Consider the following 19,200-nt stretch of genomic DNA (forward strand, 5'->3'; position numbering starts at 1 on the left):
TCAATATCGTGAAAATAGCCATACTGCCCAAGGTAATTTATAGATTCATTGCCATCCCCATCAAGCTACCAATGACTTTCTTCATAGAATTTGAAAAAACTACTTTAAAGTTCATGTGGAACCAAAGAAAGAGCCCATATTGCCAAGACAATCGAAAGCAAAAAGAACAAAGCTGGAAGCATCACACTACCTGACTTCAAACTACACTACAAGCCTACAGTAACTAAAACAACATGGTACTGGTACCAAAACAGAGATATAGACCAATGGAACAGAACAGAGGCCTCAGAAATAATACCACATATCTACAACCATCTGATCTTTGACAAACCTGATGAAAACAAGAAATGGAGGCCGGGCGCGGTGGCTCAAGCCTGTAATCCCAGCACTTTGGGAGGCCGAGATGGGCGGATCACGAGGTCAGGAGATCGAGACCATCCTGGCTAACACGGTGAAACCCCGTCGCTACTAAAAATACAAAAAACTAGCCGGGCGCGGTGGCGGGCGCCTGTAGTCCCAACTACTCGGGAGGCTGAGGCAGGAGAATGGCGCAAACCCAGGAGGCGGAGCTTGCAGTGAGCTGAGATCCGGCCACTGCACTCCAGCCCGGGCTACAGAGCAAGACTCCGTCTCAAAAAAAAAAAAAAAAAAAAAAAAAGAAAACAAGAAATGGGGAAAGGATTCCCTATTTAATAAATGGTGCTGGGAAAACTGGCTAGCCATATGTAGAAAGCTGAAACTGGATCCCTTCCTTACACCTTACACAAATTAATTCAAGATGGATTAAAGACTTAAATGTTAGATCTAAAACCATAAAAACCCTAAAAGAAAACCTAGGCAATACCATTCAGGACATAGGAATGGGCAAAGACTTCATGACTAAAACACCAAAGCAATGGCAACAAAAGCCAAAATAGACAAATGGGATCTAATTAAACTAAAGAGTTTCTGCACAGCAAAAGAAACTACCATCAGAGTGAACAGGCAACCTATAGAATGGGAGAAAATTTTTGCAATCTACCCATCAGACAAAGGGCTAATATCAAAAATCTACAAATAACTTAAAACAAATGTACAAGAAAAAAATCAAACAACCCCATCAAAAAGTGGGCAAAGGATATGAACAGACACTTTTCAAAAGAAGACCTTTATGCAACCAACAGACACATGAAAAAACACTCATCATCACTGGTCATCAGAGAAGTACAAATCAAAACCACAAAGAGATACCATCTCTCACCAGTTAGAATGGCAATCATTAAAAAGTCAGGAAACAGCCGCGCGTGGTAGTTCACGCCTGTAATCCCAGCACTTTGGGAGGCTGAGGTGGGTGGATCATGAAGTCAGGAGATCAAGACCATCCTGGCTAACACGGTGAAACCCCGTCTCTACTAAAAAATACAAAAAATTAGCCAAGGGTGGTGGCGGGCGCCTGTAGTCCCAGCTACTCGGGAGGCTGAGGCAAGAGAATGGCGTGAACCCAGGAGGCAGAGCTTGCAGTGAGACGAGATCATGCCACTGTACTCCAGCCTGGGCGACAGTGAGCCGAGATCATGCCACTGCACTCCAGCCTGGGCAACAGAGCGAGACTCTGTCTAAAAAACAAACAAACAAAAAGTCAGGAAACAACAGGTGCTGGAGAGGATGTGGAGAAATAGGAACGCTTTTACACTGTTGGTGGGAGTGTAAACTAGTTCCACCACTGTGGAAGACAGTGTGGAAAAATGTATATAATGATAAACAGGTCAATCCATCAAAAAAAAAAAGCAAGTCTAAATATGTGTATACTCAACAACAGAGCTGCAAAATAAGTGATGCAGAAATCGACAGTACAGAAAAGAGAAACAGACAAATCTGCAATTAAAGCTGGAGACTTCTACACCTCTCTCTCAACAATTCATAGAATAGACAGAAAACCAGCAAGGATATAAAAGAGTTCAACAACACCATCAACCAAGAGAATCAATCAACATTTGTACATACAGCACACAACAGCAGAATATACATTCTTTCCAAGTGCCCACAAAATAAATATCAAAATAGAGCATATTCTGAGCCACGTAACAAACTTCAACAAATTTTTTTTTTTTTTTTTTTTTTTGAGACTGAGTCTGGCTCTGTCGCCCAGGCTGGAATGCAGTGGCCGGATCTCAGCTCACTGCAAGCTCCGCCTCCCGGGTTTACGCCATTCTCCTGCCTCAGCCTCCCGAGTAGCTGGGACCACAGGCGCCCGCCACTTCGCCCGGCTAGTTTTTTGTATTTTTTAGTAGAGATGGGGTTTCACCATGTTAGCCAGGATGGTCTCGATCTCCTGACCTCGTGATCCGCCCGTCTCGGCCTCCCAAAGTGCTGGGATTACAGGCTTGAGCCACCGCGCCCGGCCAACAAATTTAAAATAATTAAAATTCTTTCAGTTTAGTGTATTCTCCTGCCACCATAGAATCAAATTAGAAATTAATAACAGAAAGATAACAGGTAACTCTCCAACACAAAGTAAACAAGACAATTCTATATAATAATCTCACAGGTCAAAGAGGAAATTTCAAGGAAATTAAAAATACATTGAACTGAATGAAAGTGAAGAGACACCACATCAAATTGCAGGACACAGCTAAAGCAGCGCCAAAGGAAAACATATAGATCTACATGTCCACCTCACAAAAGAAGGAAGTCTAAATAATCATCTAAACCCCCAGTGTGAGCCTCTGTGCCCAGCTGACATTTCTTCAGAGAAGATATATAAGTGATGAATAGGTTCACAAAAGATGCTCAACAATGGCTGTGTGCGTTGGCTCATGCCTGTAATCCCAGAGCCTTGAGAGGCCAAGGTGGGAGGATCACTTGTGGCCAGGAGTTCAAGACCAGTCTGAGTAACACAGCAAGATCCCATCTCTTTTTTTTTTTTTTTTTGAGACAGAGTCTTGCTCTGTCGCCCAGGCTGGAGTGCAGTGACGGGATCTTGGCTCACTGCAAGCTCTGCCTCCCGGGTTCACGCCATTCTCCTGCCTCAGCCTCCCAAGTAGCTGGGACTACAGGCGCCCGCCACCTCGCCCGGCTAGTTTTTTTGTATTTTTTTAGTAGAGACGGGGTTTCACTGCGTTAGCCAGGATGGTCTCAATCTCCTGACCTCGTGATCCGCCCGTCTCGGCCTCCCAAAGTGCTGGGATTACAGGCTTGAGCCACCGCGCCCGGCCGCAAGACCCCATCTCTACAAAAAAAAAAGTTTTAAAAACTTAGCCAGGCATGGTAGCATGTGTGTGTGGTCCTTGCTACTTTGGAGGCTGAGGAGGGAGGATCGCCTGAGCCCAGGAGCTTGAGACCAGCCTGGGCAACATAGGAAGACCTTATCTCTACAAAAAATTTAAAAATTAGCCAGGCGCCGGGCACGGTGGCTCACGCCTGTAATCCCAGCACTTTGGGAGGCCGAGGCGGGCGGATCACAAGGTCAGGAGATCGAGACCACGGTGAAACCCCGTCTCTACTAAAAATACAAAAAATTAGCCGGGCGCGGTTGTGGGCGTCTATAGTCCCAGCTACTCGGGAGGCTGAGGCAGGAGAATGGCGTGAACCCAGGAGGCGGAGCTTGCAGTGAGCCGAGATCGCGCCACTGCACTCTAGCCTGGGCGACAGAGCGAGACTCCGTCTCAAAAAAAAAAAAAAAAAAATTAGCCAGGCTTGGCAGTGTGCACCTGTGGTCCTGGCTACTCTCCCAAGCTGAGGTGGGAGGATTACTTGAGCCCAGGAAGTTGAGGCTACAGTGAGCTATGATCATGCCATTGTACTCCAGCCTGGGTGACACAGTAAGACCCTGTCCCAAAAATAAAAATAAGTCACTTTAGAAATGCAAGTCAAAACTGAACAGAAATACCACTTCATGCCCACTAAGATGGTTAAAATTATCTTATTTTTTAGTTTTATTATTACTTTTTTAAAGACAGGGTCTCCCTCTGTTATGCAGGCTAGCATGCTGTGGCGCCATCCTGGCTCACTGAAGCCTCCAACTCCTGGGCTCAAGTGATCCTCCCACCTCAGTCTCCTGAGTAGCTGGGACTAGAGGCACACACCACCATGCCTGGCTAACTTTTTAAATTTTTTGTAGAGACAGGGTCTTGCTATGGTGCCCAGGCTGGTCTTGAATTCTTGGGCTCAAGTGATCCTCCCACCTCAGTCTTCCAAAGTGCTGGGATTACCAGCATAAACCACTGCTCCTGGCCTGATGGTTAAAATTTCAGACAGACAACAAATGCTGGTAAGGATGCAGAGAAACTGGAGCCCTTGTACACTGCCGGTACAAATATAAAATGGTATAGCCACTATGGAAAACAGTTTGTTGGTTCCTCAAATGGTTAAACATAGAGTTCTGTGATCCAGTAATTCCAATCCTAGGTCTATACCCAAGGGAAATGAAAACATATTCCTTGCAAAAACTTGTGAAAGAATGTTCATAGCAGCATTAGTCATAATTTTTAAAACTGGAAATATCTAAATGTCCATCAACTCGTGAAATATAAACAAAATATGCTATAAATACACAATGAAATCATGCTTGACAATAAAATACCAATACTTGCTTCAACATGGATGTAAAAACACAAAAGGCCACCAATTGTATTATGCCATTTATACAAAATGTCTGGAATAGACAAATCTACAGAGACAGAAAGGTTAGTGCTTGCCAGAGGCTGTGGGAATAAGGAAATAGAGACTGACGGCTCATGGATACAGGGTTTCTTTTTTGGTTAATGAAACTGCTTAAAACTATATAACAATGATGGCTGCACAACTTTTTGAACATACAAAAAACTCTGAACTGTAAACTGTATACTTTAAAATGGTGAATTTTATGGTACACAGATTATATCGCAACAAAAGTGTTATTTAAAAAAAGATCTCCAAAAAGAAATTTCTGAGCCCAGGGAGTTTCACAGTAGAATCCTACCAAACATTTTTAAAACACATAACACATTTCTATACAATCTCTTCCAGAAAACAGAGGAGGAATAAATACTTCCCGATTTATTTTATGAAGCTTGTTGTTACCTTGATACCAAAACCAGACAAAGGCAATACAAAAAAAGGAAAATTACAGGCCGGGCACGGTGGGGCTCATGCCTGTAATCCCAGCACTTTGGGAGGTTGAAGCAGTCAGATCACAAAGTCAGGAGATCAAGACCATCTGGCCCAACATGGTGAAACCCTGTCTCTACTAAAATACAAAAAATTAGCCAGGCGTGGTGGCAGGCGCCTGTAGTCTCATCTACTTGGGAGGCTGAGGCAGGGGAATCGCTCAAACCCGGGAGGCAGAGATTGCAGTGAGCTGAGATTATGCCACGGCACTCCAGCCTGGTGACAGAGCAAGACTCTATTTCAAAAAAAAAGACAAGAAAATTACAGATCAAAATCCCTCATGAATGTAAGTATAAGACTCCTTAGTAAAAATGCTAACAAATACAATTCAGCAACACATAAAGAGAATTAGGTACCATGACCATGTGGGATTTCTTCTGGGAATGCAAGGATGGTTCAATATTCAAAAATCAATGTAATTCACTATATTAACAGACTAAAGAAGAAAACTCACATGATCATATCAGTGCAGAAAAAACGTGACAAAATGCAATACCCATTCATAACAAAAACTCTCAGAAAAGTAAGAATAGAATAGAGTAGAACTACCCTAACTTGATAAACAGCATCTAACTCAAAAGAAAAAACAACTCAACCCGACAGCTAACATTATACTTAATTGTGATAGATGAAATGCTTTTTCCTAAAATTGGGAGCATATCAAGTATGTCAGTTCTCAACATTCTTACCCAACATAATGCTGAAGTTTCTAGCCAGTGCCATAAGGCAAGAGGCACATAGATCAAGATACATAGACCAAGCAGATAGAATACAGAGTCCTGAAATAAACTCTTGCATATATGCCAAATGATTTTTGACAAGAGCGTCAAGACCATTTTATGGTAAAAGGACAGTCTTTTCAGCAAATGGTGCTGGAAAAAACTGGATACCCACACGCAAAAGAATAAAGCTGGGGCCGGGCATGGTGGCTCACGCCTGTAATCCCAGCACTTTGGGAGGCCGAGGTGGGCAGATCACCTGAGGTCGGGAGTTCAAGACCAGCCTGACCAACATAGAGAAACCCTGTCTCTACTAAAAATACAAAAATTAGCCAGGCGTAATGGCAGATGCCTATAATCCCAGCTACTTGGGAGGCTGAGGCAGGAGAATCACTTGAACCCAGGAGGCAGGTTCCACTGCACTCCAGCCTGGGCAAAAAGATCAAAACTCTGTCTCAAAAAAAAAAAAAAAAGAAGAAGAAGAAGAAGAAAGCTGGATCCTTATCTAACACCATATACAAAAATTAACGAAAAATAGATAAAAGACCTGAATGTGAGACCAAAGAAAAGTAAAACTCTTAAAAGAAAACATAGGTCAAAAGCTTCACAGCGTTAGATTTGACAGCGACTTCTTGGATATGACATCAAAGGTACAGGCAACAAAAGAAAAAACAGACAAACTAGACTTCATGAAAATTTTAAAATGCTGTGCATCAAACAACACCATCAATTCAGTAAAAAGGTCACACATAGAATGGGAGAAAACATTTGTAAATCATATATCTGAAAAGGATTATACTCAGAATATACAGAGAACACCTAAAACTCAACAACAACCAAAAAAACAGATTCAAAAATGGGCAAGGAACTCCAATAGACATCTCTTCAAAGAAGACATGCAAATGGCCAATAAGCACAAGAAAAGATGCTCAACATCACTAATCATTAAAGAAATGTAAATCAAAACTACAAGCAGATACCACCTCACATACATTAAAATGGCTACTATCAAAAACACAGAAATTAACAAGTATTGGTGAGGATGTGGAGAAATGGAAACTCATGTGTATTCCCACCAAAAGTTGGGAATGTCAAATGGTACAACCATTGTGCAAAACGATACGGCAATTCCTCAAGAACTTAAAAATGTAATTATCATATGATCCCTCAATTCCACTTCTGGGTATATACCCAAAATAATTGAAAGCAAGGTCTCAAAGAGATGTTTATACAACCATGCTCATGGCAGCATTCTTCATAAGAGTTAAAACATGGAAGCAACCCAAGGTCCATTGACAGAGGAATGGATAAGCAAAATGTCACACATACACACAATGGAATATTACTCAACCTTAAGAAAGAAGGGGCCGGGCGCGGTGGCTCAAGCCTGTAATCCCAGCACTTTGGGAGGCCGAGACGGGCGGATCACGAGTTCAGGAGATCGAGACCATCCTGGCTAACACGGTGAAACCCCGTCTCTACTAAAATACAAAAAAAATTAGCCGGACGAGGTGGCGGGCGCCTGTACTCCCAGCTACTAGGGAGGCTGAGGCCGGAGAATGGCGTGAACCCAGGAGGCGGGGCTTGCAGTGAGCTGAGATCCGGCCACTGCACTCCAGCCTGGGCAACAGAGCTAGACTCCGTCTCAAAAAAAAAAAGAAAGAAGGATGTGGCTGGGCACAGTGGCTTACGCCTGTAATCCCAGCACTTTGGGAGGCTGAGGCAGGTGGATCACAAGGTCAGGACTTCAAGACCAGCCTGGTCAAGATAGTGAAACCCCATCTTTACTAAAAATACAAAAATTAGCTGAGCACCGTAGCAGGTACTTATAATTCCAGCTACTCGGGAGGCTGAGGCAGGAAAACGGCTTAAACCCGGGAGGCAGAGTTTGCAGTGAGCCGAGATCACACCACTGCACTCCAACCTGGGCAACAGAGCGAGACTCTGTCTCAAAAACAAAAAACGAAGAAAGGAGGCTGGGAGCAGTGGTTCATGCCTGTAATCCCAGCACTTTGGAAGGCCGAAGCGGGCGGATCACGAGGTCAGGAGATCGAGACCATCCTGGCCAACATGGTGAAACCTCATCTCTACTAAAAAAAAAAAAAAAAAAAAAATACAAAATTAGCTGGGCATGGTGGCACATGCTTGTAGTCCCAGCTACTCGGGAGGCTGAAGCAGAAGAATCACTCGAACCTGGGAGGCGGAGGTTGTAGTGAGCCAAGATTGCACCATTGCACTCCAGCCTGGTGACAGAGTGAGACTCTGTCTCAAAAAAAAAAAAAAAAAATGCTTACGATGGTAAATTTTATGTTATCCGTATTTTAGCACAATAAAAAAAAAGCAGATCAGAAAAAAGAAATAAAGTGTTTCTGTTTACAAATTATATGATTATCGACATAGAAGATTCCAAAGAATCTACAAAAAATCTCCCAGAACTAATAAGGGAGTTGGTAAGGCTGAACAATCAAGATCAACATACAAAAGTCCATTGTATTTCTATACACTAGCAATGAACACATGGACACCGAAATTCAAAATACGATACCACTTTCTAATGGGAACAACACAACAAAGGTTGCTGCCTCCGTGTTAGAACACCACACCCAAAACGTGGGCAGAGATAAGAACTTAGAGGCATCTCTCCCACCTAGGGGACTCCACGTTTCTGCTGCCTCCTTTAAACTGACCATTCAGGCATTCGTCCACAAATTTAAAGGGACCCACACCCTATTCCCGAGCATGGCCAGTTGCCTCCCCCATCCCTCTCTGACTCTTCATTACTGCCTCAGATAACCTGGGGAGGGAAGATGGCGCTCCCCACTCACAGCGCCCTCCCTGCCAGGATCTGTAGGTAAATACATTGTTGAATTTATTTCCTGTTGTGGTGGTGACTGAATGTGTGCCTTCCATCTGAAGAACCAGGGGCTACCCTTGGCCAGGTTTTCCCTGGGGCACTAGGGTGGGCTCCCAACACTGCAGCGCTGGTCAGACACAAACCAGACATGGGTCAAACAAGAGCCACAAGGATGTCTGCCAGTATAAACAAGCTCCCTGTATCAGGAACCCCCTGGTCACAGGTGGGACAGCCAGGCACTGGCTGCCTGCCAAGTAATCCAAGTATCCCATGAAGGGTACACTGTCAACATCAAGGTCTGGCTTCCTTTCATCTCCCATGAGGGCAGGGTTGCTGGACACTATAGTACTAGAACCCCACTTTCTCCAGGGGTGCTCAAAACACATTAGAATCATTCAAAAAAAAGAAGAAAACATAATAGCTACAAATCTAACAAAATGTATACTGTATGCTGAAAACTACAAAATGCTAATGAAAGAAATCAAACATGATCTAAATATATGAAGAGAAATAACATGTTCACTGATTGGAACATCCAACATAGTAATGATGTCAATTCTCCCAAACTGAATAAAATGGAAAGAATCAGTCTAACCTGACTTCACAACATATAGATAACTACGGTAAGCAAGACTACGTGGTACTGGCAGAGAGAAAGACACGTGGACCTGAAATAGACCCACATAAATATGTCCAGCTGATTGCTGGCAAAGGTACAAAGGCAATTCAATGGAGGAAATACAGCCTTTTCAATAAGTGGTGTTGAGCTACAGGAAGGAAGGGAGGGAGGGAAGGAAGGAGGAGGCGAAAGAGGGAGGAAGGGAGGGACGGAGGGAGGGAGGCTGGCAGGCAAAAACCTCACACTTTCATTAACCTAAAATAGATTGTAAACTTACATGTAAAATACAAAACAATACAATTTTTAGAAAAAAAAAAAAAGAAAATCTTCAGGATTCAGAACTAGGCAGAGTTCTTACAGTTGACACCAAAAGCCCAATCCACAAAAAGATAAATTGATAAACTGGACTCGATCAAATTTTAAAAACATTTGTTCCATGAAAGACCAGGTGAAACGTATGAAAAGATAAGCTACTGACTAGGAGAAAATATTTCCAAACCATACATATGACAAAGAACCAGTTCCTAGAATATATAAAGAACAATTCAAACAGAACATGGGCAAAAGATACGAAGAGACGTTTCACCAAAGAAGATACACAGATGGCAAATAAGTCCAGAAAGACATTCAACACCACTCACCGTTAGGACATGTGAACTAAAACTACAGTGATGTGTCACTATACCCCTATCGGAACGGCTAAAATAAAAAAGTGCCACCACCAAACACTGGCCCAGAATGCACAAAAACTGAATTATTCACACACTGCTGGTGGGAATGTAAAGGAGTGTAGCTCTCTGGAAAAGCTTTGGTTTCTTAAAAAACTCAGCATGCAACTACTATACCTAGCAATTTGCACTCTTGGGCGTTTATCCCAGAGAAATGAAAACTTATGTTTGCACAAAAACGTGTACAGCAACTCTATTCATGATAACCCCAAACTGCAAGCTTCCACAGGTGAACAGTTAAACAAGCCATGGCACAGCCATAGCATGGACTACTACCTGGCACCACGGAATACCACCCAGCACCACGGAACACCACCCGGCACCACGGAACACTACCGGCACCACGGAACACACCCGGCACCACGGAATACTACCCAGCACCACGCAATACACCCGGCACCACGCAATACACCCGGCACCACGGAACACACCCGGCACCATGGAATACCACCTGGCACCACGGAATACAGCCAGCACCATGGAATACTACCCAGCACCACGCAATACACCCAGCACCACGGAATTCTACCCGGCACCACAGAACACACCCGGCACCACGGAATACCACCTGGCACCACGGAACACACCCGGCACCACAGAACACACCCGGCACCACGGAATACTACCCAGCACCACGGAACACACCCAGCACCACAGAACACACCCGGCACCACGGAATACCACCCGGCACCACGGAACACACCTGGCACCACAGAACACACCCGGCACCACGGAATACCACCCAGCACCACGGAACACACCCGGCACCACAGAATACCACCCGGCACCACGGAATACCACCCAGCACCACGGAATACAGCCAGCACCATGGAACACACCCAGCACCACGGAATACCACCTGGCACCACGGAACACACCCGGCACCACAGAATACCACCCAGCACCACAGAATACACCCAGCACCCGGCACCACGGAATACCACCCAGCGCCACGGAATACACCCAGCACCACGGAATACCACCCAGCACCACAGAATACCACCCGGCGCCACGGAATACACCCGGCGCCACGGAATACACCCGGCACCACGGAATACTACCTGGCAGTAAAAAGAAACATGCTACCAACACCTGGGTGAACCTCCAGATAATTTTGTTTGAGTGAAAACAGACAATACCAAAAGGTTACATTTGTTGTGGTTTTGTCCATGTAACATTCTGGAAATGACTAAATTATAGATATGGCAAACAGATTAGTGGTTGCCAGGGATTAAGGAGGGGGCGAGGGCAGGAGAGACGCAGGTGTGGCCATGAAAGGGCAGCATGAGGGACCCCCGCAGGGATGGAGATGCTCTTCATCTTCACTGTGTCAACATCATTGATACTGATGCATCAACATGAATATCCTGACTGTGACCCTGACTACAGTTTTGCAGGTTGTTACCACTGGGAGAAAAGGGTGAAGGATGCATGAGCTATTTCTTTTTTTTTTTTTTTTTTTTTTTTTTTTGAGACGGAGTCTCGCTCTGTCGCCCAGCCCAGGCTGGAGTGCAGTGGCGCGATCTCGGCTCACTGCAAGCTCCGCCTCCCGGGTTCACGCCATTCTCCTGCCTCAGCCTCCCGAGTAGCTGGGACTACAGGTGCCCACAACCGCGCCCGGCTAATTTTTTGTAATTTTTAGTAGAGACGGGGTTTCACCGTGGTCTCGATCTCCTGACCTTGTGATCCGCCCGCCTCGGCCTCCCAAAGTGCTGGGATTACAGGCGTGAGCCACCGCGCCCGGCCAGCATGAGCTATTTCTGTATTATTTCTTACTACTGCATGTGAATCTACAATTATCTTAAATAAAAAGTTTAATTTTTTAAAAGCCCATTCCCTTAATCCCTGTCTCCCTGCAGTTACTTCCCACTGGTCTGCTCCCTCCTAGAGTCATCTGTGCTTACCACCCTGGTTTCTTTGCCTCCTCCTCCCTGTAACCTAATCATTCCAGGGCGTTGTCCCACCACTGAGACCGCCCTTGCCAAGTTTACCAACAACCTTCATCTTATCAAATGCAGCAGTCGGGGCTTCTCATCTTCCTTGACTTCACAGCAACATCTGGCCCAGCTGATCATGCTCTCTGAACGCTTTACTCTGCTCCCAGGATGCTGTGTGGTCATGGTGCTATTCCTGCCCCCTTAAAAGCTCCAGCCCAGTCTCTTTCGCAGCTCCTGCTTTCCTACTGGGCCTCTGAGTGCTCGAATTCTCCCCAGTCTCAGCCTTGGGCCTTCTTTTCTCCATTTGCACTTACTACCCAGGTGATCTCATCCTCTCACATAGTTTTAAACACTGTCCATGAGTCAAGTACTTCAAATGCTCATCCTCAGCCTGCTGTTCCCTCTGAATTCCCTCTCAAACACCCACCTACACACCCAAGATCTCCACTTGTATGAAAATAGTTACCTAAAATTTTGCAGAGCCAAAACAGAATCCTGCAGTTCCACCACCACCCTCTGCTAAGACAAAACGAATTCCTTGCTCCTGATTCTCCCTTTCTTAGTAAATGGCATCACCTTTCTCAGTGCCTCAAGTCACATCATCGTTGAGACTTCTCCTTCTTTCACATCCACTCTATGAGCAACGCCTGTTTGTGCTGGCATCAAAATGCAGCTGTGGATCTGAACACTTTCCAACTTGGATTTTCACAGAACTAGTACAATGCACACAAGCAAATCATACATGCATAATCATAAAGCAACAGGTTACCTCCACTGTGCCTCCAAACATGGTCCGTGGATAAATCCTTCCCATGCCCCTAGATGACAATTTGGACAAGCCCATGACCGTTCTGACAACTCCTGGCTAAGGAGAAGTTCTACAGCCTGCAAGTGGAGAAGTTCTACTTTCAAGTGGAAAATACGGTTTCAACTCGGCAGCTGAAAGTGTTCAGGCTGGGCGCAGTGGCTCATGCCTATCATCCCAACACTTTGGGAGGCTGAGGCAAGTAGATCACTTGAGGTCAGGAGTTCAAGACCAGCCTGGCCAACATGGCAAAACCCTGTCTCTATTAAAAATACAAAAATTAGTCGGGTGGGGTGGCTCGTGCCTATAATCCCAGCTATTCAGGAGGCTGAGGCAGGAGAATCACTTGAACCCAGGAGGCAGATGTTGCAGTGAGCCAAGATCGTGCCATTGCATTCCAGCATGGGTGACAGAGCAAGACTCTGTCTCAAAAAAAAAGAAAGTGTCCAGTCTCAGTCTCAGCTGGTCATCGAACTGACATGCTTCACCCTGACAATACCCACTCTCGCTGGCTGGCCTGCCACCGCTGGCTGCTGCAGTAGAAGAGAAAGACACAGCCCCTCTCTGCTCCTCTGTACCCGGCACTGCTGTGGAGCTGCTGACCCAACGCTGTCATACCCAGCATTGCTGTGGAGCTGCTGACCCAACGCTGTCATACCCAGCATTGCTGTGGAGCTGCTGACCCAACGCTGTCATACCCAGCATTGCTGTGGAGCTGCTGACCCAACGCTGTCATACCCAGCATTGCTGTGGAGCTGCTGACCCAACACTGTCACAGCAGGGGAGGGAGAAGGGACAGCTGTTATTCCTCGTGCGGTGCTGTCCTGAGACCATCTCACCTCTCTGGACCTAGGAGGAATTTACTGCCGACTCGTCTCTCCCCAGGCTCATCCGTGTGTTCTCCCCAAGCTCCATCTGACTCCGCCTGCTTTTCCAGGCACAGACAAAGCCATTTCTCCTCCAGCTGGAGAGCCCCCACGCTGCCCCACCCACTGCCACCAGCTTTTCAGCAATCCACTCTGAACAGATGCTCTCTACTGAGACCCCATCACTCACCCGGTCCTGACTGCCTGCTCTCGCTCACACCCCCACCCCTGTTCCCAGCATGGACTGAGCTCCCCATCTCCCTGTCTCCACCCCTACCGCAGGCCGTGGGCTCCATCCACCCCTACTGCAGGCCGCGGATCTCCACCCCTACCACAGGCCGCGGGCTCCACTCCTATTGCAGGCCGGCCGTGGCCTCCCGCCTCTACCACAGGCTGCAGGCTCCTGTCCCTACCGCAGGCCGTGGGCTCCACCCCTACCGCAGGCCGCGGGCTCCACTCCTATCGCAGGCCGCGGGGCTCCACTCCTATGGCAGGCCGCAGGGCTCCACCCCTACCACAGGCCGGCCGTGGCCTCCCGCCCCTACCACAGGCTGCAGGCTCCTGTCCCTACTGAAGGCTGTGGGCTTCCGCCCGCAAAGAACCCAGATGTCACTGCTTGAAGAAGCATATATCCCAGGGGCCACAAAAGTCCCTCTCACTGGGTCGGAGGTGAGGGGCAGGCTCTCTCTCCAAAGGATCCTCTTCAAAACTCCTGTCTAATCTCCAGCGACCAACCATGTATGTCCTTAGTGTGGAGGAGTGGACCAGTCGGTTCTTGGCTACCTGCTCTGGGGCTTTGTGTGGCGCCAGCCCCAGGCACTGCCATGACTGCATCCTGCTGCCCTGGCCAAGCTTCCAAGGTATCGTAGCACCTGCATGCCTGGTTTCTAGACCTCGCAAGGCCTTGCCCTCCCAGTACCCTGTAACTCGTCACTGTCTGCTCCTCATCCTCTTCTGTTTTCTTCATGACACTCGCCGTTGTCCAGGCCCTTGTGTATCGAATGCCTCTGCTCACCACTGTGCAAGCAGAGCCAGGGCTCACTGGGACCTATTGAAACACGTGCTGGCTGAAACACTCGGTGGCTCCTTCTGGCCAGTGCCACCTGCCCCAGGATGGGGCTCCTGCCCATCCCCTCCCCCGGGAGGCACAGACCCAGGCAGAAGAATCTGAGTCATGTGCCGCCCCTGGCCAAGTCCCAGTGGACACTGAGGGCTGTGGAGACCTGGTCACACAGTCCTTCATTTGGGTGGGGCCAGCAGGACTGCAGCCAGCTCAGAGCTATTTTTAGGGTCTGTCTTTGTGGGAATCGTTCCTTGATTGGCTACAGGGAGAGAACAGCCAAGCTCTTCATCACCGCCTTTGTCCTGTTCCTCTTTCCCTCAATCACACAAGCTGTCATCAGACATGACTCCCACTGGAGGAGGAATCTGGTTCAAACGGACCCTGTGCTGGCTTTTCCTTAACTCCTCATCTGCCATCTGCCTGTTCAAGGAGCTTGATAAACGAGCTCATCAAGCATTTGGCAAATGCCTGCTGAATGCCCAGCCCTGTCCCCATGAATGCATGAGGCACAGGGCAGAGGGCCCCAGTCTCTCCCCAGGACCTGTCCACCATCATGCCACCAGCCCTCACGGGCACAGCTGCTGGAGGCTGGGGAGAGAGGTACAGGCTCCCAGGCGCACGTGGACGAAGCTTCACCCCAGGGCACAGTGACAAGCTCTAGGTGAAAGCACCTTGCACCCCGGCCCCTGCCCGCCCTGACAGCACCTGAGGGGAACACGTCCTCTAGTTACTCAAAACCGAGCACCCTTCCCAGACTCCTGGCCCACAGGCGCCTGACCCTTCTCCACCTCCCACAGCCCCTCAAGTACTAATGTAATTGTTCTCATGCCCTGGCGGCTCACAGGGCTCTCACGGAGGGGACAGAGAGCAGCAGGGGCCTTCCTATAAAGAGGTAGATCTGCTCAAGAGTCGGTGGTTGGGGATGGGAGACTTCACCAAGAAGGACCCAGGTGGAGATAATGCAAGGGAGCTGAGCCATCAGGCACCCCTGAAGTCTCACACTCAACTTCAATCACGGCCCCCAAACCCAGGCTGCCGTAAACCGCAGAGACAGGCCGGCATCCTGATGAGAGCGAGGAGACCAAAGAGGAAACAGGAGCAGACAGACTAGGCGTGAAGGAAACAAACGCACACGCCACAGGCTCTACTCCAGGAATCCCCGCGTGACCGAGGAAGGTCTCAGGGGCCTCGGCCCTGCTCTGCGGTTCACCACCTTCGCCAGGCAGCCTGGGGACGGGAGGCCTAGAAACCCTACTGGCCCTCGACTCCATCAGAGACCCTAGAGGGGTGGCACAGCAACAGCTGCCCATAGTCCTCGGGCTGGAGCAAGTGAGTCAGCTTCTCCACAACTCAGCCTCATCATCTGTGCAACAGGTTCCTGAGAGGAGTCAACAGAAATAAAACACTTCCCACAGGGCCTAACCCAGAGCAGGCTAGCAGTGGGCATCAGCTGTCAGTGCTACTGCCATCCTTGACAACAGAAACAGCAGCATCTCCTCTGGAGTTTTCTTCTCTGACCTCTGCCACTCAGCCTTCAGCTTCATTTTCATGAAGGAGACGACTCCAGGAGGACCCACCTCAGAAGGCTGAGCTGAGGCTGCCTGTGGTGTACCCTTGGGTGGGGCGTCTGCCGGAAGGAGCCTGTATTTCATCCTAGGGGTGCAGGGAGGAGCCTAGGGCTGGGCAGAGGCTCTGAGGTCAGAAGGGCCCCCCTAAATGGACCCCCAGAGGCACCAGCTCAGAAGGTCCAGGACCCGCCCTCAGGCCCAGGGCCACGATGCCACTCACGTTGTAGAGGATGTCAGTCCAGCCCTCCATGGTGATGCACTGGAACACCGTCAAGATGGCAAACAGGATGTTGTCAAAGTTGGTGATGCCGAAGTTGGGTCCTGGCCAGTACTCCCGGCACTCAGTGTCGCCCTCGCACAGCCGGGCTGGGGCCTCCTTGCCACAGGGGAAGTCACCCACGGGCTCTGCATCTGCAAGGAGGAGAACGAAGCAGACCCTGAGCTCAGAAATACCACGCTCTCCAATCCCCACCAGGATTCCTGGGCTCCGGAGAGCTCAGAGCAGGTGGGCAGGCACCAGGCACCAACAGAAACCCTCCCTCAACTTCCCACCGTTCCTCCTCGAACCTACGTCAGGCATCGCCTCTTGCTGCCCCTCCCTGAGCTCAGGAGCGACCAGCTCAGGGAGTAACGGCCGGCTTCTCCCTCCCTACTGGAACCTGCCCACCATCACTTAAACAGGCTCACAGCCCATTCATCTTAAAACCAAAAACAACAAACTCCTAACCTCCCATTCTTCCCAGCACCCCGACCGTTCCTCTCCCTCACAGCCAAACCGCCACCCCGACCGTTCCCCTCCCTCACAGCCAAACCGCCACCCCGACCGTTCCCCTCCCTCACAGCCAAACCGCCACCCCGACCGTTCCCCTCCCTCACAGCCAAACCGCCACCCCGACCGTTCCCCTCCCTCACAGCCAAACCGCCACCCCGACCGTTCCTCTCCCTCACAGCCAAACCGCCACCCCGACCGTTCCTCTCCCTCACAGCCAAACCGCCACCCCGACCGTTCCTCTCCCTCACAGCCAAACCGCCACCCCGACCGTTCCTCTCCCTCACAGCCAAACCGCCACCCCGACCGTTCCTCTCCCTCACAGCCAAACCGCCACCCCGACCGTTCCCCTCCCTCACAGCCAAACCGCCACCCCGACCGTTCCCCTCCCTCACAGCCAAACCGCCACCCCGACCGTTCCCCTCCCTCACAGCCAAACCGCCACCCCGACCGTTCCTCTCCCTCACAGCCAAACCGCCACCCCGACCGTTCCTCTCCCTCACAGCCAAACCGCCACCCCGACCGTTCCTCTCCCTCACAGCCAAACCGCCACCCCGACCGTTCCTCTCCCTCACAGCCAAACTGCCAGCAAGATCCTCCTGACACGCAGATTTGACTTGAGGCCCTTGGCCAGTCCCAAGCCGGACTCAGCCGCTGTGCAGTCTGGCGCCTGTCAGGCAGGATGATCTGGAACCAACCGAAGATGTGCCCAGAGGGTGGCTGGAGACCTCGTGGCCCAGGTCTCGTTGCACTGACCCTACAGGACGGACATCCTTCTACTGTGCTGAAACCTAGCAGGCAGCCAGGGACCACAGAAAGAGGGGTTAAAGAAAGACCAGAAAACCACTGCTAATCTCTGGAACAAGATAGCAAGCAGCACGTTTACCCCCTTCACTCTCAAAAATCTCAATGAAAGGCAGAAAAAAAGTATTTTTAAAAAATGTAGGCCAGGCACGGTGGCTCACGCCTATAATCCCAGCACTTTGGGAGGCTGAGGTGGGCAGACTGCCTGAGCTCAGGAGTTCAAGACCAACCTGGGCAACATGGTAAAATCCTGTCTCTACTAAAATACAAAAACTAGCCGGGCGTGGTGGCACGCGCCTGTAATCCCAGCTACTCAGGAGGCTGAGGTAGGAGAATTGCTGGAACCTGGGAGGCGGACGCTGCAGTGAGCCAAGATTGCACCACTGCACTCCAGCCTGGGTAACAGAGTGAGACTCCGTCTTAAATGAAAAAAAAAAAAAAAAAAGTATAACAACATGAAAATATCTATCAACATAGGAGAAATTTTAAGGAGTTGCTCAGATGGAAAGCAAATACTCCCAGGTTTAGAAGGCAAAACTGACTACCTAAGCTTATTCCTCTCCATCCAAATATCTTGATAAGTGCCGGTAAAGAAGACTAGGAACAATGAGTTTCATCTCCTCCTTTCCAGTTCTTTTGTTTTTTTAACTTTTTCTTCTTTTTCTTGTCTCATGACCTGGCCATGACTACAAATGCTATGTGGACTAGAAGCGACTTGCTTTGTTCTTGACTGTAAAGGGTAAAGGGAAAGCTCTCCAGGCTTACAGTGGGGTATGATGTTTGCAGGAAATCTGCGGGAATTTAAGAAAATTCTCTTTTATTTACAGTTGGATTAAATTTTTTTTTTTAATCACAAATGATCTAAATTCTAGTAAAACCTTTTTCTAAAAGTTCTGGGACTGTAGGTGAACCACTGCCCGGCTGGGTTTTCTCCTTTAATAAGTGTGTAGTTCAAGCCACAAACCTTAGCTTCATCCTTACCTCTTCTCTTTATCTTACCCCCACAGACAGACTCTCAGAAAATTCTGTTGGCTCTACCTACAAATACACCCATAATTTGACCCATTTTAACCACCTCTGCCACAACACCCAGCCTGGCCCCAGCCACCATCACCTCTGCTGGATTGAGATCTTCTCCTCAACTGTGTTTCTGCCTTTGCCTCCCAAGAGCAGCGCGAATGATCAGAAGATGCCACGTCTCACTCAAAGTGCTCCACTATCTTCCCGTTTCTCTCAGAATAAGACAGGGCCATGGAGCCCACATGATTCCTCTCATTGTCCCTGCTCGCACTATAGGCCTTTGCACCTCATACTCCTGGTAACTAAAGTTCTGCTCAGGGC

At 48.6% G+C, this 19,200-nt stretch overlaps 1 protein-coding gene across 19 annotated transcripts in view; it reads right to left on the reverse strand.

Moving 5' to 3' along the window:
• Positions 1–19,200, reverse strand: part of CACNA1B (calcium voltage-gated channel subunit alpha1 B) — a 251,926-nt gene that overhangs the window by 192,521 nt on the left and 40,205 nt on the right. For all 19 annotated transcript variants that reach the window (XR_012424018.1, XR_012424020.1, XR_012424019.1 and 16 more), the window contains exon 6: positions 16,507–16,697. Coding sequence is in view for 14 of the 19 variants with exons in the window: in XM_074015801.1 (XP_073871902.1) it covers positions 16,507–16,697 (191 nt within the window). In the remaining 5 variants the exon portion in view is untranslated. The remainder of the gene's footprint in view (positions 1–16,506; positions 16,698–19,200) is intronic.

Source organism: Macaca fascicularis, chromosome 15, assembly GCF_037993035.2.
Source record: "Macaca fascicularis isolate 582-1 chromosome 15, T2T-MFA8v1.1".
NCBI classification, from domain to species: domain Eukaryota; kingdom Metazoa; phylum Chordata; class Mammalia; order Primates; family Cercopithecidae; genus Macaca; species Macaca fascicularis.